The sequence below is a fragment of the Camponotus vicinus genome, unplaced genomic scaffold (assembly GCF_025532165.1).
Source record: "Camponotus vicinus isolate PSW18456_S1 unplaced genomic scaffold, iyCamVici1.0 SCAF_2, whole genome shotgun sequence".
Classification (NCBI taxonomy): domain Eukaryota; kingdom Metazoa; phylum Arthropoda; class Insecta; order Hymenoptera; family Formicidae; genus Camponotus; species Camponotus vicinus.
This window is the reverse complement of record NW_028141956.1, coordinates 10972180-10996565: the sequence shown is the minus strand read 5'-3', so window position 1 is coordinate 10996565 and position 24386 is coordinate 10972180. Positions and strand designations below refer to the sequence as shown.

Genomic DNA, 24386 nt, shown 5'->3' with positions numbered 1-24386 from the left:
TACATTCATACTGAAAAATACAAATTTGAAAATTTCATTCGCTTCAAGAATTTTGAGAAATTTATTCTTTTTCTCGAAAATTGCTGTTAATATCTTACATACCGTAAAAAGGCAATAATAATTCTTAATGATATTTCTTAATTCGTAATGAATAAATGCTCTCGCATTTTTTTATTTAAATATCCTCTATCTTTTCTCAAAATTTAAAAAATTAATATATAGATAATGTTAATAAATAATTCTGATTGTGAGAGACGCAAGTTATAGAATAAAAAACATTAGACATCGCGATACAATATTGCCATCGATCGACGCGGAGAATTACAAGTATATGAAAAGGTAGAATAAATACGAGAAGAAAGGTTTACATCGGCAAAGAAAGCAAATAAAAGGGAATATTTTATTAACGGCATAAAAATGATCATGCTCAACAAACGTTTCCTTTTTCGAAGAAGCCTTCTGGCCGCCATATATGAAGTGTACAGATTACAAGAACGTAATACCGCTATTGTTGTAAAGAATAGTGGTAGTTTTATACAGAATACAGTGGTTTTTTATTCTTCCAATTTTACTCGACCGCTATGCAAAATTGTATCTCAGATATCTCATTTTTATTTGTTTTTTACAACCTGCATGAAATTACAATTAAAATAATAATTAATGCTATGTTATAATTCAAGTTTTGCTTAGTAGCACAAAGAGAAATTAACATTACGTTTCATCGAGAAGTTAAAAATTAAAAATTTTAAGTTAGGTAATATAATTAAATAATTATAAAAAGCGCAGTGACAGAATAAAATCATTAAAAATTCATAAAAGAAAGGTTTAAAGTTCTGACAACTTATCTCTCTCTCTTGAACAAAGACAAGTTTTGACAGATCCTAAAATCCTCTTCCCTATCCCTCTCTTGTTCGTGCGCGAATCCTCAGAGTTGGAGTCGACGAAAAATCCGGTAGCATTATTACATCCACGGAACGCTTGGCGTTTACAACGTCGCTCCCTTCGCCCCGATCGCCCTCTTTCCACTCCGGTTGCTGGGATTCCCCTCTCGGCAGGAAGGGAGATTCGTTTCGCTCTTCGTTTTGCTCGAAACGGCGCCACAGGTTGCCAGGAGAGAGTCCTCGCGTGCCACATTTTACAATCCGAAATGTTTCTGACCAACATAAACTGGAAATGCGACCGACACTTTCAGTTATTGATATTTTCACTTTTAATATTTAATAAATATACAGTGTGTCCCCTTCCGCATGGAAGAGGGGAAAAATAAACGGATGAATGGATAAAAGAAAGCGGGATAATTGAAAGAGAGATCGATACCGAAAAAAAATGTCAACGCTTTTGACAAGTTTTCTCACAATTTTTCCACGATTTTCCGCGGGTCTTTTTCACGAAAATTCTCCGTAAGCAAGTAGTAAAATATTTCTAGATGCGCCCCTGGCAATAACAGCGCGGCAGCGGGGTTGTTTTGCTCGACAGTTCTCACACGTATCGCGAATTGTGCACACGCGGCAGCGACGGCGCCGTTATTATCAGTCGCGCGAGATAACGCGAGACGGAAGGAAACGCTAATCGGCGCGCATCGCTCGTAAACTATTTAGGCTCTCGCACGCCCCGTCACAATAATGACAACCCTTTCGCGCATCCGCGATTGATATCGGATCGAATAAAAAATTCATTACGTCCGGAAGCAAAGCGACCACTCGCTGACCGATACGATAACGCGCTGATTTTTTTGTTAAATCTAATTTATAAGAAATCTTGAGGCGGAATTCAGATAATTTTTTCCATCGCGTAATATCTGCGCGATGCAGTTATAATTAATATGAATAATACAATTGATGATATATTAATTTGATATTTAGGAGGAAAGGGGACATACATACACAAGAGAGATATACGCGTGGAAAGCACAAACTCACTCTCAGGTAGTTTAACGATATTATATAATCATGAAATGCAGAAATATATTTTTGATTAATATTATTAATATAATGTGAAAACGTGGGATTATAATTAAAAATTGTAATTATGATAAACTCTAATTTTAGATTTCTCTGTCAGCGCAACAAAGAATCTAATTTATTTTTCGTAAGAGCGTTAATAATTATATTTCGTAAGGGGGAAAATAATTATAATTCTACACTGTCACATTCGCGTAATGTGTACTTTATATTAAAGGGAACGTATACTCGCACGATCTGTCCTTGATAATATATTTATTTAATATGTAGCAATTTAATGTGAGAGTTCGCGAAGGAAACATTATAGATTATTATCGCGATGGAAATGTGAGAATAATTCTAATTGCTTGCGTTAATGTTTAGACTTCCGTCAGGAATGCAATAAAGAATATGAAAGAATCTAATTTACTGTAACTATTCTACGGAATAATTATTCATTAATAATTAATAATTCATTATAATTAATAATTATATGATAATGATAATTATTCCATGCCGTCATGTTCTCATAATTTCTACATTGTAACAAATTAAACACGTGATTTTTTTTAATAACCAATTAAAATTTAAACTTTGATTACCGTTGCTGTTATTTTAAAAATATATATTAAAATTTTTACATATTTAATGTTGATAATATATTATTCCATGTAATTTTAGTTAATGAAACTGTACTCTTTCATCGAACTCTTTTCTTCCCCATTAGTTGACCATTATTATTAATAACGTTATTGTTATTGTATTAATATATAATTTGCCGTCTCGATAATAACGTGCTGCAAGCCGACACAAATATGTATTTGATACTTGCGATTCCATAGCTATGTAGACTACCTGTGGCATCGAGAAAAATGCAACAAAACCGAAAATGTCGAAGCGCGCCAGAAAAAGTTGAGAGGGAAAAAGAAGAAAACGCTTATTGCTAAAAAAAGTCCTCAAGGAACAAAAATGCAAAAGACGTATATATAGAATACTTTTTTATATATAAGACAATCACATGAATTTATATGATTTTAACATCTGATTCTTCTCTAAGCTTTAAAAAATTTCTTAAACTTTTATCATAATAAATTTATATCATGCGTACATAAATTATATATAAAAAAATTATACGATTCAATTATTCTCGTACATTGTAAAAATGTGAGATTTTATTAGAATAAGAGTTTTCTATTAGTTAAGATTTTATAGACATAAATTTTGCAGTTTTACAAGAAACGCGGCGACGAAAGCTTTTCAAGAAGAAATTGTCAAAAATATTAAGAATTTTCGAAACTCCTCGCTACACTTTTTTAAATCTTAAAATGTCTTTGATTGCATTATTACAAAATGTTACAAGTCTCTTGTCTGCGGATTATTTTTTTTATTTAAAAAAGTAATCGCTTTGACACGGAATTCATAATGTATTCAACCAATTATGTCGATAATACATATTCGGTAACATCGTACAGGGTATCGTAAGCGTCCCTAACTGCTAACGCTTCGGATGCGAACGCAACGAGCGCGCAAATAAAGCCGGATGCCGAAAAGCGTCGTCGGTCGACGCGTTGGACGATTCGTTAAGCGATAATGACGCTAGCCAATAACAGAACGCGCGTCAACAGACAACTCCAGCTATGTAAATGCGAAACAATCGGATTCGCGCTCACGAATTACAATCCCAGCGATGGCAACATCTCGGAGCAATATATGCCTACGATTTTCAAACAACACTTTTCCCGAAAGATATCGCATGATCACGAATATTTTGCACGAAACTTTTTACACGAGATGTGTATATAGTCTCATATAGAAATTTTTTAAAGTAGGAATTCTTACGCCGATGAATAATTCATATTTTCTTAACGAAAATTTGAACCTCATTATTTTTCCCATGTTTTTTAATTTTTATATATTTTAACAAGTACTGTAATAAAATTACAATCCACACATATGCAATATTTACATTTATATTGAAATTATATTAATGGCAAAATAAATAAAATTTGTCATTTATTTATACCTTAAGAGCTTTAGCTTTTATTGACTTCCGATCGTAAAAAAATGAGGTATTTCAATTTCAAAAGCGTGAGGGTGATCAGTGCCATCACTAGTTTCCCCACGGCAAATAAATATTTCTCTCTCGCTTGTGTTTCTATTCTCTTCTCTCTCGCTCTATCCGTCTCTCTCAGCAATGCGAGAGTGGTCGACATCAATTTATCGTAAATAAATAAATCTATTTATTCGGGCGCGAGAGCAAGGGTTCGTGCTCGCCGCCGCTTTGCACCCACTAGTGTGTTCACGCGTGCGTGCACGCGTGTGTATATGTATGTATGTATATATGTATGTATGTATGTGGTGTCAGTGCGATAGTTTAAACATCAGATCGTTGAATAAAATATCAGCGGATTGTCGATGAGGCCTCGCGCGTAGCATCGAGAGGTATTCAGAATTGGAATAGAAGGTCATTTCTCAAAGATAAAAAATTAAATTCTTATTATTATATAATTTATGTACATAATGAGAGAATGTTTTATACATATATTTTACATAATATTGCCCGTTTTATATCACGGTTAGTGTGCGAGCTAAATCGTATTAATAAAAAATCATTCGATCTTCGGGGATCATTAATGGTTATCAAATTCATAAACAATTAAAAGCTAAAGCTTATTTTCAATCTTAATTTAATTAATTTTCAATGAAAATATTCAATTATATGCTATTATTAAAATTATTATATTATTAACATTGTTTAATATTCTTAAATATTTTCTTTTCTCTCTCTGTCTCTTTAAGGAGAATTCAAAGTTTTAATATAATACCTTTTTGTAGTGACAAAAATTTTTGATATCAAGACAATGTAAGTTATAGAGCGTTTACTTTGTCGAAGATTCTATAAAGTGCATTCCAGCTGCGGAATTTGGCCCTGTATACGGACGTGCGAAAACATGCGTGCATTCGCTTCGTCGCATCCATGCGCGCGTATCTTTCTCACGATGCGTGTTTTTGCGAGAGAGAAACACTGGGCGTTTGTATGACAATTAACATGTGGTGGTCAGGCCACCAATCCTGCCACCCTTCTCTCTTTCATTTTCGCGGCAATTTCGATATACATTCGTGCATCTCTCTCTCATTTTCACTCTCATATACTTCGTTCTACACACATTTCGCAACATTACATATCGAATAAAGGACAGAAAGAATTCATTTCTCCTTTTGTTCCTAAAGCATCGAGTAAGACGTTTGTAACTTGGATGCAATAATTACTAAATTTTAAAGAATAATGAACACACAAATTCGTCGAATGTTTTAGGAGAATATGAGAATATATCGCATAAAATAAATATAAATATATTTTCAATCGTATCGCACATGTATAAAGCAACTTTTTTGGAAACGAAGTCGAAAGCGTTAAATTAATTAATGTACGCGAGTTCAGTAGAACATATTTTGCGCCGGATAGCATATAAATATGTCATATCTGTATAATTTATTTTTTTATTTTTAACGTAGTCGATTATTATTTTCTGTACGAGGATAAAAGCATTGAATTAATTAGTATAATACAATGATAGCGAGAGATCGGCGACGGGGAATTCCCGGCGGCGACGACGGGTGGCGGTGGATAATGTATCTGCGCGATTTATTACTTTATTCCCGTGCGCGGTCCATTATTACTTCCCTCCCTCCCTCCGAATATAAAAGACATCGAATTAGTTTGCGCAACGACATCAAGAGATCGTCCGGGCAAATGTGATTATCGTGGAATCAAAGAAAACGCGCTCGTTCCGCTCTCTTCGCGTATCTCGCGTGATTTATCGGATTCACGGTGAGGACTCGACTGAAAAAAGGATCAACCGGGAGTCTATAATTCGGCAGTGACACACGGCTAAAAGCTCTTCATCGGGGAAAGCGAGGGAGGGGAAAAGAAGAGAGAAAGGCATGTGGAGAAACAGAGGCGCCATCATTAAATAATATATATGTGAAATTAAGTATAAGAAAGGTAATTTAGAATGTTATAACTAAGACTTTATTTTGCGAGAAAAATCTATTGATATTTCGCATGAAGTGGCTTTAATTGATATTAATAATATATTGTTTTTTTTTTATTTTGTAGATATTTTTGTAGATATTTTTGTAGATATTTTTTAGATATTTTTCTATTTTCTGTTTTTTCTATTCGTTTGATTGATTAGAATGATTATTTTTTACATCTCTGTTGCATTTTTTTACGAATGAAAAATATATTTAATACACATGTGTAAATATGTCACCTAAATTTATTTCATTTTGTATCTCAATAAACTTTTTATAAGATTTATATAAAATTGAGACATCATATTCGCTCTGTGTAGTATAATATTTTTCGAGATTTATAGGAAAAAAATGAGAAATGAAAAGAGAACAGAATGAATTAACGGTACAGTAATATGCATTATCAATTAATATTGTGGATGGTAGTATAATAAATATTAATAAATATTAATAAAATAAATAAGTTTTTATTATACTGAGTAGCAGTCCGTCAGGGGCTCTATCCGAGCGGAAGAGCTTCGTTATCCGAACAGCAAAGTATGCAATTCCGAAAGTTCGGCGCCTATGGGCGGAGGCGCACAGGGAGACAGAGTCGCGGCCACCCTCGGTCCTCCTCCTCACCTTCCCTCGTTCTCCCATCCTCTCCCTCTTTCTCCGCTCGACGTTAATTTAGACGAATTTCATTAGAACAAACGAACTTTGCTAATCCGCGCTAATCTGATTAGAAATTCGCCGTGGCGCCGCATTCCGCGTCGCGGCCGACGACGTCGGTTGGTAGCGTCGTCGTCGACGTCGGTAGCGACTCGTCCTCGTCCTCGTCCTCGTCCTCGTCCTCGTCCTGTCGTGTTGACTGAAATCCCGTGCCTATATCCTCCTCCTCGCCGCCTTCCACACCCTTTCCCGTCTCGCGCGTCTCGCCCACGCCTATATCCTTTGCCCGGCAAATATTTGCAGGAATTAGCCCCCGGGTAACGACGACCACCCTTCCCGCTTGCTTCTCCCTCCCTGCTAGTAAATCCTCATAGTGTACTTTCCTACGCCTTCGTTTCTTCCTCACAGCGAACGTCGCGATCATTAATCGCGTCTCGTTGTCAACGTTGGGATTGCCAGTGCGATCAAGTTGGCGCAGTCAAATTTCAGTATTCAGATCGACGAGAGGTGTTTTCCCCGACTTCTGTTAATATTTATTTATAAAATACGCTTTTGCTTTTTGATCGAAATGAGATTATATCATATTATTCCGAGAAAGGCAAAAATATTGAATTTTTCCAATTACATACGTACGTTTTATTCCTTTAGAAAATGTACATGTGAGAAAATCGTTGATATAAAAACATTTCATATACAATTGTGACAGCCAATGAATTTTATTTTATTCCTTTTATTTATTGATACTCTTTCCAATTTAAATGAGCTTACTCACGTGTCTGTACAATTTTGCAATTTTTCATGTTATTTATTTTCATTATTGTCATAATGGCATATATTGATTCTACGTTTCTTTAATATGAAATGGCTGATTGTTACAGTCGGAATGTCATTTCGTCCAAATTAGATAAATTGCCTGTATCAATGTTTATTTACATATTTTCCAGAGTGTGTGACGGAAAAGCGTGTGACGTTTGCCACTCGCGAAAGAAGCACGAATGTGTAATAAAATATTGGCATCGATGATCGCAAATCGGGAGTTCAGCGCTCCACGCGATACGGCGGTAATTATTTTTCGTCGGAAATAACGAAGTGATAATAAACATATTTAATACTAACATTAATAATGCCGTCCATAATATTTCTTTGTCCGCACGGCATTCCTCGCTCGAGCGCCATCAAACACGAAATCAGGAGTTATGTCCGAGTCAAATATGCGTTTAATTCCGAATTATCGTTTTTGTTATCGGAGAGATGTGTGCTATATTACATCATTAATATTCAAAAGAAAGCAAAAGCTATAATGTATGATAAACATTTCATGATATAGTCTTCGAAATCGTAATGCATATAATAATATTGTAATACGATAATGTATATGTAGTAACTTTATTTATACGTCAGCTTTTTAGATTATATATTAAATTATATAGAAAAGTTTAAAATATTAAAATTATATGTCAAATTAATTCAGCAACGCATTTTTATTACATGTACATTATATTAATTTATGCGCGCAGATAGTAAACACGAAATGCTTTTATTTTCTAATTAATATAGAAGAAGATTCAGAAGAAAAATTTTCACCTGTGATCTACGACATGCAAATGCGTGTACTTATAAATCAATATATACATGATTTGTGATGATTTTGATATATATACGATTTTTTTATACATGGTATATGACAAATATACATGTGATTTTGGTGATTTCAGTCGAACTATGCCTATCTAGAAAAGATTAAAGATAAAATTACAATAGACAGATAATAAAGCCCATCTTTTACTCTTTTAAAGTTTCCTCCTTCGGATCAAATTTCCGCTTCCATCTTTTCACCTCGCACGTGAAACTTAGATGTAATGTGTAATTTCCCGTATATATCGCGTTTACTTCGATATCTAGACGAGGTGTCGCGACGCTACCGAGGCGAGGACCCACGATGTTGTCGCGGGCTCTCGAACGGGAAAAAGAGATGAGAAAAGCGAATCTCTTTCCGAGTCCGAGAAGCGAACTTTCGTTCAACGCGGCCGAAACTTTCCGGTAACTTGTTTCGCTAGAAAATAGCCCAAGTTTTCTACGCGGCGCGACGATATCCCAAGAGCCCGAATATTTTATTCCGGACGCCGAGGTGTCGGGAGGTCGTCGTCTGATCCCGCCAACTTCGAAAATCATCGAGCGAGTCATTTCGCGCTTACGATTCTCGCGAGGACATTGCATTATGATCACTAATTGCTCAATTGACGCGTCGTTGTCCATAAATATATTTTTAAAATATATTTTACACGTTACTTAAAGCGATAAAGTAGCAAAAAAAATTGCTCGCGATATTAGACGTATCGATATTCGCTGCTCGCGCGTCGTCTTTCGGAACACGTCGTTAGCCGAGTTCACAACTTCCGGAATTGCCGACCGCATCTCAATCAAGGAGGAGCAGCCGGAATACCGCGACGGCGGTGGTCGTGAAAAATTCAAGGCGGTCAGCTCGGTAATTTGAAGGCGGTTAATAGCGGGCGCATGCGATGCTGAGGAGAGGCGAGGAGCAACAGAAGGAGAGCGCGAGAATGCGAAAGAGACGGGGAGACTCGCAAGCGGGATAAAATCGCGCACGAGCTCGGTGCGATATTTAATTCACGAATCTCTTCTCGTGTCTTCCTATCGGCCGGTCTGAAAGAGGAAGACGAAGACCGGGATACGTCGGGATCAAAGAAAGAGAGAATGAGAAAGAAAGAACGAGGGGGGAAGAGGTGAAGGAGAAATGACAGAGAAAGAGAGAACGAGGCCTCATTTCCATTAGCGGCATGCATCATACAGAAACTCACCGGACTACACGTAGGCGTGTGCTGTTGCACGTCGAAACAAATTGAGATGTAGACTACTGCTGCTGTTGAATGACACTGTCTCTATGCACGACTCGAGATGCCGCCGCTCCTTTTCCTCGCTCTCCTTCGTAAATGATTTCCCGCCCTCAAGCTCTTAAGCGCGATGTCAAAAAAGTATGTAAGATATAATAACAATCAATGGAAAATTGATTCCAAAATTCTTGCAGAGAAAAAGGGAAAGAGAGAGAGAGGCGAAATTAAACTGCGAGATCGACTGTGATGTCCCACTGAACAACTTACAGAAACAGGATACCTCATTATTCGCTTTGTAAAGCTGCGACAATACGAAAAACATGTTCGTATAATTTGAATGGTTTCGAAAACACTTTTGTCCATCTTGTCTCTTTACATTGTGATGTTAATTCTTGAACATACGGAGAAGAAAAGAGAAGGGGAACATTGTAATCTTTATTGGCATATGCTCCTATTATTATACTCGCCCGTATGTGTACATTTGTGCGTATGTAATATGCAATTCTTTCATTACAAAAATCTTCAAACAAGCCCCATCGCGTCGTATTCTCGTCGCGGCGTTCATCGAACGGGATTATCCGCGAGAAAAGCGGTCGAACAGGCATTGCATTCCGAGCGCAATAACGTAAGAACGACGGGACGGCCTGAAAAAAAGAAGAGGAGGGACGGAAGAGAAAGACGGGGAAAAAATGCGGAGAAAGAGAGAGAAAGAGTGCAGCCGCGGGAGTGGGCGACCGCGATATATAGGGACGCTCGCAATTTTCTCGTCAATGCACACGTCAACCGGCATGTCGCGTATGCACTCCGAACGGTGTGTTCCACGAGCTTGCACCGCAGAGAGGGAGGCGCGGGGGAGAGACGCGAGACAATGAAAAATGCACGCGCCGCGATATACTACTTGCGCGTCCAAGTTACAACTGCAGAGTGCGGACTCGGTCTCTTTCTCTCTCTCTCTCTCTTTCTCTTTTTTTTCCGTCTCTCCCTCTTGGTCTCACTTATGCATCCTCCTCCTCGTCCACGGCTCGAACGAGGCTCGTCGGAAACAGCAAGCGGGCTGCTCAATAATTCTTTGTGTGGTTTAGCCGAGAGATGCGTGTGCACGTGTATTGACGCGGGGCTATTTCGCGAAATTGCCAACGCTCGGTGCCATCCCCCTCGTGTCACGACGGCGGAGACATTATTTCGCTGCAACATCGCCGCTGCCTTTCGCTCCCGCCTCGTGAAAAGTCCTTTCCCTTCCCTCCGATCTGATGACCGGCGAAGAGAACCCCGAAAAGCGACTTAGAGTAACTGCGATGCGAGGAGAAGAGCCTATCTTGATTTGAAGCTAGATTTGATAGATTTGAACAATCTCAATATTCTGCAATACAATACACGAAGAATTCTCAGAATTCTTTTCTTCATTTCCGAAGAGTGGCTTTTTGCATTCTCAAAGATCACAAAGGATACTGAAAACTGTTTACTGTATGAATATTCAAATGTAGAGTGGGTTAATGCGCTAATAATAATTTAAATTGATCGATAAGTGAATTTTTTAATAACTAAAATAGTATTGATAAATCTCAGGATTGAGGGTTTAAATAAAGAATATACTTTAAATGATTGGATAGCGTAGGGCGAGAACACTTTCCGTACGAGTGTCCTTCAAACTAAAGCAGCATCCGATTTCACGAGCAGAACTCGCGAATCAACGAAACTTTTTGCGGCTCGTGGGAAAGAAAGAGAGAGAAAAGAAAAGTGGAAGAAACGGAGCGGAAGGATTTAAGCGGCGATCTGGGTGCATCGAGCGACCCTTAAAAATTAATTTGAAAAGTCAGGCGAGAGCGCGGCCGGAAGTGTAGCGTACACGAAAAGTGGCGTATTCCTGCTCCGCGATATTGCGGAAATCGCGAAATCCGAAAGCGGGGGGCCCACAGGGAGAGGGGGCGAAACTTTTCAAATGAGCCAACTTTGCGTGTGTCTTGCGCTTTCGGTGCCCGCGTCTCGCGAAACCCTTTTCGAAAGCCTCGCATATTAACAAAGTTGTCGGATGAAGGTGAACAGGTCCGATTACCTCGCGATTCCGGTGTGTACGAAATTTTATCCGGCAAATTTTCGTACAGTTTCGCTGTGAAAAAAATGTCGAATCACAGCCGCGCTCTCTCGACTAAAAAGGTGAGGCTGTTATCTTGTCTATCCGATGAATTCTCTTTATGCAGTTTCGAGTTTGTTAAAGTTCTTATTATCTAAGACGAAAGTACAGTTAATCAAGCCAAAAGCGATTCGATGATTAAAGTGTTTCTTAGGACGCGACGACTAGATTTTAAGTAGGGATTTAAATATTCCTTGTTATACAACTTATAATTAAAAATTAAACACTAATTATATTTTGCGACGCCAAACGCGATATCAGCAAGGATTAAAATACTTTAACTCTCCCTCTCTTACGGGCGATTTTCGATTAAATAATTATCCTGCAGCGGAACTCGTTTTGCTTTCGGTTAGAAAAAGAGATTGTCCGGATAAAGGATTAAGTCGTTTTCCCAGCCGGCCGTTAAATCGCCGCTAATCGCCGCTTTAACACACTGACATCTGACCGACCGAACTTTTCTGTTTCAGGCCAAGTTGTTGGAGTCGTCCCACGCTTGGCTCGGCGCCTCCACTTCCAGTATAGCAGGTGAGTCTTGTTTTCTTTTTCTCCTCTTCGTCTCGTTTCGATACGTTTCAGGAGATAATCGTCCTCTCAACACGGCCGGACGTAACGTGGAAACCTCTGCGTTAAACACATACACGTGCAACGTCTAATCACCCATCTTTATACACAGAGTGTCCCAGTGCCAATGGCACTTTCTTTAACAAATAAAAAATTAAATCATAAAAAAGGAAAATTTAAAAGAAAATTTTTAAAAAATTCTACAAAATTATATTTGAAATGTGTAGTATGTATACAGGGTGTCCCGAAACTAACGCTTGATATTTTAAAGGCAGATTCTCTGGCCAATTTAAAAACGATTTTTCCTCAGCGAAAATGTCGAGGGAGATCATTATTTTTTGCATATTCCCAATTTTTGTCATCATGTATCTTTCTAACTAAGCCTTAAATTAAAATTCTATTAAAGTAAACTCTACCTAAAGTTAACTAAAGAATGTGACTTTATTAATATTTTATTCCCATAAGCCTTAGTTTGCGAAAAACCCTTTATTTTCAATCGTTTATAACTCGAAAACTATTAGTGCCGCAACATTTTCGCTGAGGAAAAATCGTTTTTAAATTGGCCAGAGAATCTGCCTTTAAAATATCAAGCGTTAGTTTCGGGACACCCTGTATAAATGTTTAGAGATGCTAAAAGAAAAAGTACTTTAAATTTAAAAGACACTAATCTAAATCACCGAACGCGTGATATAATATCTAATTGTTTCTGGTATTTCTTTTCTTTTTAAATTTAGTTTTTTTAAATTATGTACACAATACCTGCCGTTAAAAGGAAAGTACAATCAGTCAAAGGCACCCTGTGTAGTCTGTCTCGCGATATATTTAAAGATTACATTTCTCTCCTATAATATATATCTGTCACATCACCCGCCATTATATCTGTCGTGCAAAGTTCGACGATCGGTTTCCGCGGACCGATCATCCTTCCCGAGTTTTGAGAGGAGATTCTCTTCCCTTAAATATCCCTCGAGGGCTGTCGTTCCACCAAGTTCACGGTCACGTTGTTCCCGTCGTTGAATTACAACTTCGAGAACGTGACGAGTTCTAGAAACCCAGACTCCGTTGATCTCTAGTCTTTCGCAGGTAAAACATCTGCTGCTCGAAGATCGATATCTCGTGACCGTTTAGTGTTACACGGACGATAAGGTTCCGGAACATGGCCGTCGTCGTCGTGAACGACGTCGTCGGCGATAACGGGAGGTGGCAACACGGCGAGCGCGGGGAGAGGTCGAGATGTAGAAGTCGAAGGTGATGGTCGAACAGCAATAAACGACGGAAGGGAGGGCGCGAGCGTGGACCACGTCATTACCCCGACAATAATAAAGCGCAGGAATGCGTTTTGCTTTAATATAGAAAGCAATTTAGATAGACGGCCAAGCGGTCGACGTCGGTTAATAGCGGCGATAACACGCCCGCGATTCGCAATGCCCAGCGCGAGGCTCGCTGTAACTTTTACTCCGCACCTTGCATGTAATTCTCTATTCCGCAAAAGCTCCCCTCACACGGTGCCTGAAGAAAAGATCCTTCGACACTTTATTAACGTATGTTGATCCGTGATTTAAAAGTGTGACGAATATTGCCTCGGATTTAAATAGCGATCGTAAATAGACCTCTGAGAAAAGATGTTTATAGTTTGAATATTGCAATTCTGCACGTTTTTATCCTACAAGTAAAATAATCGCGATTGTATTTATAAATTAAAAATGAAAGTATAATTTAATTAAATATTATAATGGCGTAATAAAAAATCAAATTTCGTAAAAATAAACTTTGAATGAAAAGAAGTTCCCTTTTATATTCTTAATGAGCACTTGGAGCGATAAAACAGAATTTGCATTACTACCAAAGCTTTTCTTACTACAATGCGAAGGTGCGTCAGGCAATTTTCTCAGCCGTATTCTTCGTATCCGAATTTGATCCCTGATTCGTACGCTCGACCGGGAGCATAAACGCGCGTAAAGCCCGCAATACGCGTCTCGAATTGATCGATCCCCAGTGTGCCGTTGCGTGCGTGCATACATACGTGTTCACGCGTAAGCTGAATGCGTGCGTGGGCGCGTATCCCCTCTCGACTCGCGCTTAAATCATTTTCTTCGATTACTCCTTGACTTCCCATGAGACGCCGTTGCCGGCTGTTTGCTTCTCTTAACGATCGCGCTTATTTATTCCGGCGCTTTTCTCGTCCGCGAGAGCGTTTTTCGAAACGTCCAGCCACCAATCTTACTTGAGGCTCGTCTCAAAAGTTGCTATTTCAGAATCTTAGAAAGAAGACATGTTCGATAATTCTCATTGACGAAATCAATCTCAGAGAATCGGCAAAGAATTTTTCCTTTATTTTTCTAAATAAGTGCATTGTTATATACATATTTTATATAAATATTTTAAAGTTTTAGAGAAGAGATTTTTATCACTCAATTTACTGGAAACTTTACGCCTCGATGTCTAATTTGTCGCTTTTAATCGAAACGCGATTAAAAATTTCCTTTGATACTTTGACGGAGCGAGTTGGTAATTAATTCGACCTGTGCCTTTTGAGGATGCGAGATTGCCTAAGTGCGATTGTCCGTTTAACGCGATGATTTGTCAATCCGGGAGAAAATGCTCCGCGCAAAAGCGCGAACTGCACGTGCACGCGCGACAAAACGCTATTGTATGATAATATTATTCGACGCGATTATTCCAGTCCGGATTTAGCTATGACACCATTACACGCGATACGTATAGCATCTTTTTTTTTTTTTAGTTCGCTGGCAATCATTCCCGACGGTCGTGGGACGATCGATTCGCGCGCGAAATGAGATTATCCATATTTCAATGCAATCGGATTGTTATGCAAACAAAAGGCTATTTCCAATTTTTTGGACTTGTCGATTTCTTTCCCAATAAAGTGTATGTATTATGTAATTTCGGTGACGGTATTCTTGAAACGAATTATCATTCTAAATATTCTAAAATTGCCAGAATAATCCGAGATAATTAATGTATAAACGTGCAAGAGTTTTTTTTCTTGTTGATAACAAAAGTACCGAATTGCGAACAGGAGGAATAAAATTCAATTTGTTGTAATAAGATCGATTTCGCCGATTATTTCGTCCGTCTTTTTATAATTTCGGAGTCAATTTCTTTTTGTATAATTACGTGCAATTCGTGAACCAGAAATCGACGGCGCCGCCGCCGTCGCCGTCGCGACAACGCATAAATCGTATGGCCAACATGAGTGACGTTAACTGCTGCTAACACACGTGGGTGTGACACGCTCTGTGGACCACACAGTGCCCGTTCGCGCTTTTCCCTTTCTCTCTACCTTCGTCTTCTCTCGTCAGCCCTTTCGCCTCGAGTTACGCAACGAGTTACGCACCGGCTAAAGGGATACAATATAATTATATAACAATATAATTACTTGCAATATAATTATATAACAGATCAGATGCGATTAATATTGACGATATAAAATAACAAATTAATGTTTTTTTAATTTTGATACTGATCGTCAAGTCAGTTCGTGGATTTGCAAATTCATCAGAAATCAGAAAAGGATCTCTTTGAATTCTCGCAATGTTTCATTTAGCTACCGCCTCGTTTTACTATAAATTATTTTGATCATTTATTCAAAACTATAATAATAAATTTGGGAAGCTTCGTATCTGATTTCATATTTTTAGACGAAAGAGCTTGCCACCTCCCAAGTTTCGTGCTCTTTTTCATTAACATATTGTATTAATTTTATATTTCGACTTATATATAAAGTAGTATAATTTTCTTAATGTAATATTCCATTCTCTCTAATTAATAATTATTTGCATTCTGCAAGATATTAATGTTTCGCTCGATTTCTTCTTCGATATTGTCTTCAAACTTTTTATTTGTTATAAACTCCCCTTCAATCTTTATTTTCTTATTTATGACTTTAATTATTTTATTTTATCAATTTTATGATCCACTTTGAAGGTTCTTATTGTCGCGCCCTCATAAATATCTTAATGATATTTTTCAAGCTTCAATCACATGAATTTCTAATAAACTCTTTTTGCCGGGTGCTCGCGCCAGAGACACCCGAGCAGATAATATAGAAACGGGAACACAGACAGAGCGAAAGTGGGGAAGGGAAAGAATGCTTTGTCAAGGTTACGCAAAGCGCGATTTTCGCGCCGCTCATCTTCTCTAGGTGCGGCCTTTCCGCGCGATTTTCCATGCGAAACGCAAAAAAAGTCGAGACGAGATGGGAAAGTCGAAAAAGAAATCGCTGACTATTTTTTAGCTGACTATACGACCCTGCTGAAGCTGAAGGCGCCCACGTGGACGCGACACGATCTCCAGGAGGCGATCGAGGCCGTGGTGACCCAGAAGATGCGCTTCACCCAGGCGTCGACCAAGTACGGCATCCCCAAGGGCACTCTTTACGACAACATCCTCGGCAAGTCCAAGAGGATGATGATACTCGAGGAGGCTGGCCTCGATCCGGCCGAGGAAACGGCCGTGCTCGAGTTTTGCTGCGACATCAGCGTCAGTCCGTACAATCGGCGCACGAAAAAGTCCCTGAACGCGATATTAAATTTCGTTGAGCAGCTCAGGCAGAAGCGCGATCCCGCCTTCGTGTTCACCGGGCTATCGGGCTTCCGCTGGTGGTGGGCCTTTTGCAAGAAGCACTCGATAGTCTCGCTTTATTTCAACGACGAGAACGAGAACGGGGCCGACTCTTCTTAACGTCGCCGGTCGCCAAAATTGAGATTGATCGCAGAGAGACGGGCTTCGAAAAACCATCGTCGAAAAATATAAACGCGGCGTCGGGCGATTTATACATGTATTCTAAAGCAAGAAAATTTATTCAATACTCGATTGATGTAATTTTTACGTAATCCGAATTAGGATTTCTCTATTTCTCTCTCGCGATTGTTGCGACTGCAAAAATTGCCGGCCGAGAATGCGAGAGACGGGGATCGCTTTACCTCGTGAGAGGAAAAATGCGGAAAATTTAATGCCTCGGCGACAACGAGTTCATTCGGCCGACGTTAAGGCAAAGGGAATATAATAAGCCGGACTTTCCAGGGACGCGTCGCGGCAACGTGACTCATTATGCGACTATTATTCATTTTCATAAGCAAGACGCGCTCGCATTCTCGGACTGCAAGAAGCATGCTTAAAGGCGACCGGCGCGTTCTAAGAGAAGCTACCGCTCGATATCGCACTCGATTAATCCCGAAATTAAGTACTACAAAAGTGCCTTTTAAAATCATAAATAATATAGTACATGTTTCAAAAAAATTATAATTTTATAATTAGAGTGTTATATAAAATTAAACGAGAGAAGAATAATCACGTTACATTTCACACAGCAAAGCCCGTTCATGAGCACAAGTGTCTTTCAAAACCAGAAGTGTCAGATTGGACAGGAATAATAATGTAATATCACTGAGATTTGCGCTTATCCGGGAAAATTATCGAAATGGATTATTCAACGTTTTTGGGAGGATCTGCGGAAGTCTTCCAAGTTCATCAAGATTTTAAGAGATGTATAATACTATCGCGAGAGAGCAACACATTCGAACATTTCCACAATTACTATTCTTGTTCTTTGCTTAGCTGATTTTTTTCTCATTTTTTTGGTCATTTTTTTACTTTTTTCTATTCACTTGTATGATTCCTTTGGAGCATGCGCGCGAAACCGACAACCGATGCGCAATCCGTAGACTTCAACGCGGAAAATCGCTGCACAAGCAGGGTCGCAGGAAGAATTTGCCTGGTAATTGAAAATCGAACTCCACGTTGCGCTGCGTGCGCGGACAATCGCGCGAAATAATAACGCGATTAAAATCGGGGGACTTTAATGGGCAAAAAATGTCTACGTTCGATTAAATTTAATATCCATCAGAATCGATTGCATCAACGGCGATTAGCGCGGTTATTCCCTCGTGACAATGTTTCTCGATCTTTTTTTCCCTCGGTGTCCGACGCTTCTGAAGTAATAGAATTTTTCATTTGATACACATTAATATAATAAGAGAACTAATTCGTTTATTCGTTAATAACTCCATTCGCTGAAAAAGCGTGCAGGAAATATTTTCAATTAAAAAAGAAACCGAGTATAGAGAGAGCAATGTATTATATATTAAGTTTTTATATGAATTGTTGAAATATATTTTTTGAGGCTACGTTAATTTGTAATATTTTTAAAATAATACACATTGCATATTATTTTAAAAATATTATACATTAACGTTGTGTACCTCCAAACCGTGTGCTTGCAACCGTTTACAAAAATTTCAATAATTCATAAAAACAGTATAATATTCTAACAGTATAATATATTATTACATATGTGTACGCACACGTACACACACACAACACACACAGATACACATACACTTATATACAATGTATTATTCTTTATATTTCTTGATTAATTAAAAAATTAATATGAAATTAATATGAAATTAATATTAATATCGAAAAAAAAGTATCGCGTAATCTTTTGAAACATGTCATTAATTTCGGGAGCTCTATTGCGAATCGCATTCTTGCAAATCATGCTCGTGAACAGTCTAATGTATGATTTTAGTGCTTTCCATTTATATCCGTCTTCCACATTAATTGTTAATCGACGAATCCGAGGGCGAGGAATATACAATTCATACTCGTATTTTAGCTTATACTATATTTTGTATATATTTCTGGCCATCATGTATCTCGAAACGATGGGACCAAATCATCGTTGAAATCGTTGTTAATGTTCACGTATAATAAGATGTATCGCGTATAATTAGATATTTTTCTACAAGTTTTATTATTATTAGCTAAACATGTTTAAGTTATTAACGTTGCCATGTTGCTGCGCGCGTTAGAGATTTTTGCTGCTGATAATAATTATGCGAGATAATTGTTTCTAATACATATTAGGATCGTGATGAGAACATTGTGTATGAAATCATTTTATATGAAATTTCTGTTAACATTCCACAGATTATTGAATAATTGCATGTATGACACAAGTACATATCCTTTTCTTGTTAAGCAACGCACATAGTTGAAGATTAAAAAAAATGATTTATGAATATGAAGGAGAGAGAGAGAGAGCAAATGGATGAAGAAAGTATGTATGTCACGTACTTATATAAACTGATTTAGTAGCGCGATAATATTTAATCAGGTTGAACATTGTTTTAATGATATTATCGAGCTCTCATTACATAAAGTTTATAAATAATTGTACGCGCGTTGCCGGTTATATTATTTAATAACGTTATAAATAACACAACTATAACGTATATGCGAAGAAAACTGTTTAGACAAACCCAATGAGAAAGTAGAGCAAAACGCAACGGGGGTCCTTTTCTCTCTTCGTATAAAAGAGCCGCATCTAAATATATCGACTCGATCAGTCGCACGCGACTTGAATCTTGATAACGGCAGATTATCACATTCGGCCCGGTTCATATTTATTCATAAAAAATAATATACAGCGACTTTGCATGTTTTATAAATACGAGTAATCCGCTTATGCAATTAAAGTTAAATTACAGACTGAAATATACATCTTGATATAGTAATATATTAAAGTTATCCCCCCTTCTTCCCCTACATATAAAATGCATGCAGCTCGAAATACTTTATGTTAAAACGTCATATACGTTCCTCGTGCGTTTAGCTCTGCGTTTGTAAAAAAATTTCATTTCGCAACGCATAATGGTAATACTTACAAGTGGCGATGAATGATATTAGATTACTTCCGCGTCGAAGCGTGTTGCCCAGGACTGAGAGCGTGATACTTTTATCGGTGTACTTGTGCATTCCGGGACGAAAAAAGAAAACCGAGTCAATTACGCGCAAAGAACAGGACGGGACGCTTTAATAGGGTACGCTTTTAATGGGGGACGACCGACTTTTTTGCGACAATTATCGAGCGCGACGTGCGCTCGCCGGATATCGCGGGCAATAAGCGACTAATATCCTGCAATTATCGATCAACACGCGGCAATTAACGTCGAGACTCGATCGCTCGGGTTTTCTCGAAGAAAAACGTAACGCCGCTAATTCCCCGCGATACTCGATAAGGATGACTTACGAGTCGAATTTCAAGACACGTCGCTAGAGAAAGACTCAATCACGGCGAAACACATTCCAGTATTGTAATTAATTAATCGTAAAAGAAGAAAGACGACGTTTCGACGATTGTCGCCAGCTAAATCATTCCACTATCGCGCGGCCGTCAAAAGGTACCTTCTCGCGCGGATTATTACGTTTTATTGTTCGCAAACTCGCTCGAGGCCCCCGAGCTCGAAACAACGACGCCTGCCTTCCTCTTTGGCGACGCGTTGGTGCACTTCTCGCGTCACATTATCGTTGATCGTCGTCCCCGGGGGGGAGGACTTGCAGCTCGCGTATTTACGAGCGGCGCGTTAATTGAATCCCGGCGAGAACGATGTAATATTATACCGCTGTTATCGCGCGTCCGCTAAAAGTGTGACACGCCGAGCGCGGCAAAGTGCCTGAGAACGAGAAAAGGAGAAAGAGCGCGAGGAGAGAAAATTAAGTGTGAATGAGTGGTATTAAAATAGGCGAATATATACGCGACATTCCCCGATAAAGTATCGAAAGCAAGGGACGATATCTCGCGGGACGGCCGTAAAACGGCCGCGTTACGATGCTGCTACCGCACGAAGGTGATCGCGAGCAACGAAGTGTAATCTGGCGGAATCTGCGAACGCGATAGTGTAGGACGATTCTCGGGGCCCCCCTCGATAGAGTCAGATTAGATCGCGAACAAATTCGAGGAACGCGAAAATTTTTCCTGTTTCCGAAGTAAAGAGTCGCACTTTCGCTGATTGCTCGAAAGCGACCGTAAAAAAATCTATTGTACTTAGTGCCTTTTTTTAGATAAATCAAATAAGTAAAATTAGAGAGTTGCGTGTATGTATGCGTGTGTGTGTGCGCGCGCGCGCACAATAGCGGAATTTCCGAAATTATCCGCATTCTCGCTTGTACTCGGCGTTAAATGCGACGTAACATGTTCGACTATGATATCCTCGAATTGTTGTCGAATATTCGTGCGATGAGGATTTTAGAGTTAAACGCGCACCGCGCGAGAATGCGGGTCTAAGAATAGACGGAATAGCCGCGCGCGCGTTTTCCAATGAATTGTATTAATCGTCAAATTGGTCAGGAGGCTCTTAATTAGAGTCAATAACTTAAGTATTAAATAATCGTTGCGAATTGAGGCCGGCCATACGTGCCATATGCGAGCGGCGGAAGTTATTGTAAATGTCGCCGCCGGACATTTCTTTCGCTCGTTGTTAGACTTCTCCGCTCCTTTTACGTCACAAATATTTCTCCAAGTCGATGCAGATGTTTGTTGATAAATCTTTCCGCACGCAACGTTGAAAAATACTCTATCAAGGAGACTTATAATGCACGAGCGCGGTATGTGATAAATTAATAACGTGTGCAAAGTAACGTGTACCTCTTATTGTGCAAGATTTCTAGATCTCGGATTTCTGATTAATGCCAATGTTAAAATTGAACAATTATAGATTGCGAACAGACCGTTATTTAAGTTTCATTTCCGTTTTATACGTTGTTCTTATTGTTATATTAAAAACGAAACGTTTCTAGCACGTTAAAGCGGAATTTACTCGATTTATTTCATTTTTTTCTGTTTAAACAGCATTTGTTGTGCAATAAGGGAAAGTTACTCTGAACACAATTACACAAATTTTTTAATTATCCGAGGATAATTACACATCTGAAAGACGCGTGTCTTAAAACTAATTACGAGTAGCAGTTACACGAGGCATGTTTTATGATGCTTCCTGACTTTCTGATTTAAGACGCGTCTTAAGATACATATACACGCCATCCTGCATTTCTCGAGAGCCTCCGCGACGCAATAATTACTCTTGTTCGTGTTAAGTAGCGTTAAGTACCATTTAACGTAACGCACGCGTTAACGCTCACCGCGACGCGATTGTCTCGTTATGCGACGACTTTATAACGCTCTGTAACGATTGTACGACAACGTCAATACAATCGATATTTACGTTTCGCCTAGAAAAGCGTAATTCCTTCGACTTACCTCGCCGCAACCTGCTCACACACCTGTAACGCACCTGTCTTCCTTACAAGCGCCGTTTTCCAGGTGACTCCGCCCACGCTCGAGGTACAAACGTTTGATGCACCTGCGTGCACCGAGACCGCGCTTATCGATTCGATGCTAAGATTGCATATTTGCGGAATCGTAAACGCGAAAAACGGCGATTCGTGCCCCCTTCGTTTCGATCGCGATCGAACGGGACGGGAGTCTGCGCGATAAACGATCGATTAATAAAAAAATCATGCAATAACGAGGATATTTATTCACCCTAAACCTACCCTATCCCCCTGAACTATCGATCACCCCAACTAATAGCTGCTTTTCTGTGTTTTCTCTTTTCCACGGGGGGCGTTAACTAGCAGACAGCTACCAGTACCAGCTCCAATCCATGTGGCAAAAATGCTGGAACACCAACCAGAGCCTGGTGCACAATCTGCGCTTTCGGGAACGCGGACCCCTCAAGTCCTGGCGGCCGGAAACCATGGCAGAGGCGATCTTCAGCGTCCTAAAGGAAGGGCTTTCCCTCAGCCAAGCGGCAAGGTACATTCATAAGCCATATTTATCGCGATATGTACGTGTGCGTGTGTGTGTATTTAATATTTTAATTTATTAAAATGTTTTTTCTTCAATGTCACTAATAAATTAAAACGCTATGGACGCTTTGACGATTTTTAATTTGTTGAAGAAGAATCGGTTGCTAAGAACTGTTTATTTAAAAATATTAGAACGAGAGAGAGAGAGAGAGAGAGAGAGAGAGAGAGAGAGAGAGAGAGAGAGAGAGAGAGTGACCCAGAGCGAGGGGAGGAGGTATCGCATATAATATTAATACTAATCAATATTTCATCGTATTAAAATCTTAAAAACCTTGAAATATTTTCAACGTGTTTCGTGAAAATTATTTATCTCATTTAATTGCACTTTTTCAGCAGTATTACATATATTAATACACTGACTGATACAAAACACGTTAATTTAAAAAATTATTGAAATGCCTCCGACGCGTATATTGCAAAAATAATTAATTTAGTTGCAATCATTTTCTGTATACGATGCACATCCATTGCATGTGTAGCATGGAACCAATAATAAAATTAATAATAAACTCCGCGCAGTTGCATAAAACTTCGGTGCGCGACATTTAATATTAATATCCGGTGATGAAATGCGCGTTAATATAAAAATTAAAGAATTATTTTTAAAAAATTGCTTATCCTCCCAAGAGTTTGCCTCGCCAGGTAGCGTGTTCTTTGCAGCGTTAATAAATAACACGCGAAAGATAAATATTTTATGCGAGTTTATTCCGCCGCGTTGTTTCCTCCAACGCGCCAACTCACGCAATGTACCGGGTAAATAGTTAAAATTGTTATATAAATGTCTTATGATGCGGCACGTGGTATATATATTAACTTTATTACACACACACACACACACACACACACACACACACACACACACACACACACACACACACACACACACACACACACACACACACACATGTATATAATTTATATTTATATGTATGTGTGTGTGTGTGTGCATGCATGTGTGTAGGAATGTGTGTATATACAATAGAACCGAGTTATTATTATTATTACGCAATGAAAAATTCCTGGAAATTACTGCATCAGGCATATCTTATCGCCGTGTCTGAATCACGCTGAATAATCGTCCGATCTACCGTTCAAAGCAGCTGCTTTAAAATCATTTGCGCGCAGGCGTCGTAAAGTCTGTATCACGTTTGCGTAACAACGTCGACTCGCCGTTAAAGGGATTTCTTTTAATTCGCGTACAAAGCGACTCAATAAAGCGCAACTTTACGAGTTAGCGAACGATAATTTTTATGATAATCGACTCGACGATCGATAATGCTTTCCTAATGTTCGCCATTGTAATATGACTATGGCATTTTATAAATTTCTTCTTGATTCGCGAGTATCTGATTTTCAATCGCGGAGCATTATTGACTCTTTTAATAATATTATAACTTGTATAATTAAAAAGAAACAACGAAATATAACAATAATCGCGTAGTGAAGAGTATAAGACAATCTATGAGTTTCGTCACTTCTTGCGAGAAGTTACTATATTATTTTATTAAACGCGTCATGTCACCGCTTGTATTTCTC

At 38.8% G+C, this 24386-nt stretch overlaps 1 protein-coding gene across 8 annotated transcripts in view; it reads left to right on the top strand.

The window, feature by feature from the left end:
* Positions 1-24386, top strand: part of LOC145967011 (protein bric-a-brac 1) — a 340940-nt gene that overhangs the window by 306367 nt on the left and 10187 nt on the right. For 3 of the 8 annotated variants that reach the window (XR_014437266.1, XM_083091565.1, XM_083091568.1), the window contains 2 exons: positions 12080-12137; positions 22620-22797. Coding sequence is in view for 7 of the 8 variants with exons in the window: in XM_083091565.1 (XP_082947691.1) it covers positions 12080-12137; positions 22620-22797 (236 nt within the window). In the remaining variant the exon portion in view is untranslated. Of the gene's footprint in view, positions 1-12079; positions 12138-16431; positions 17935-22616; positions 22798-24386 lie in introns of those variants that run through there. The other 5 variants (XM_083091563.1, XM_083091564.1, XM_083091567.1 and 2 more) reach the window with 3 other exon arrangements.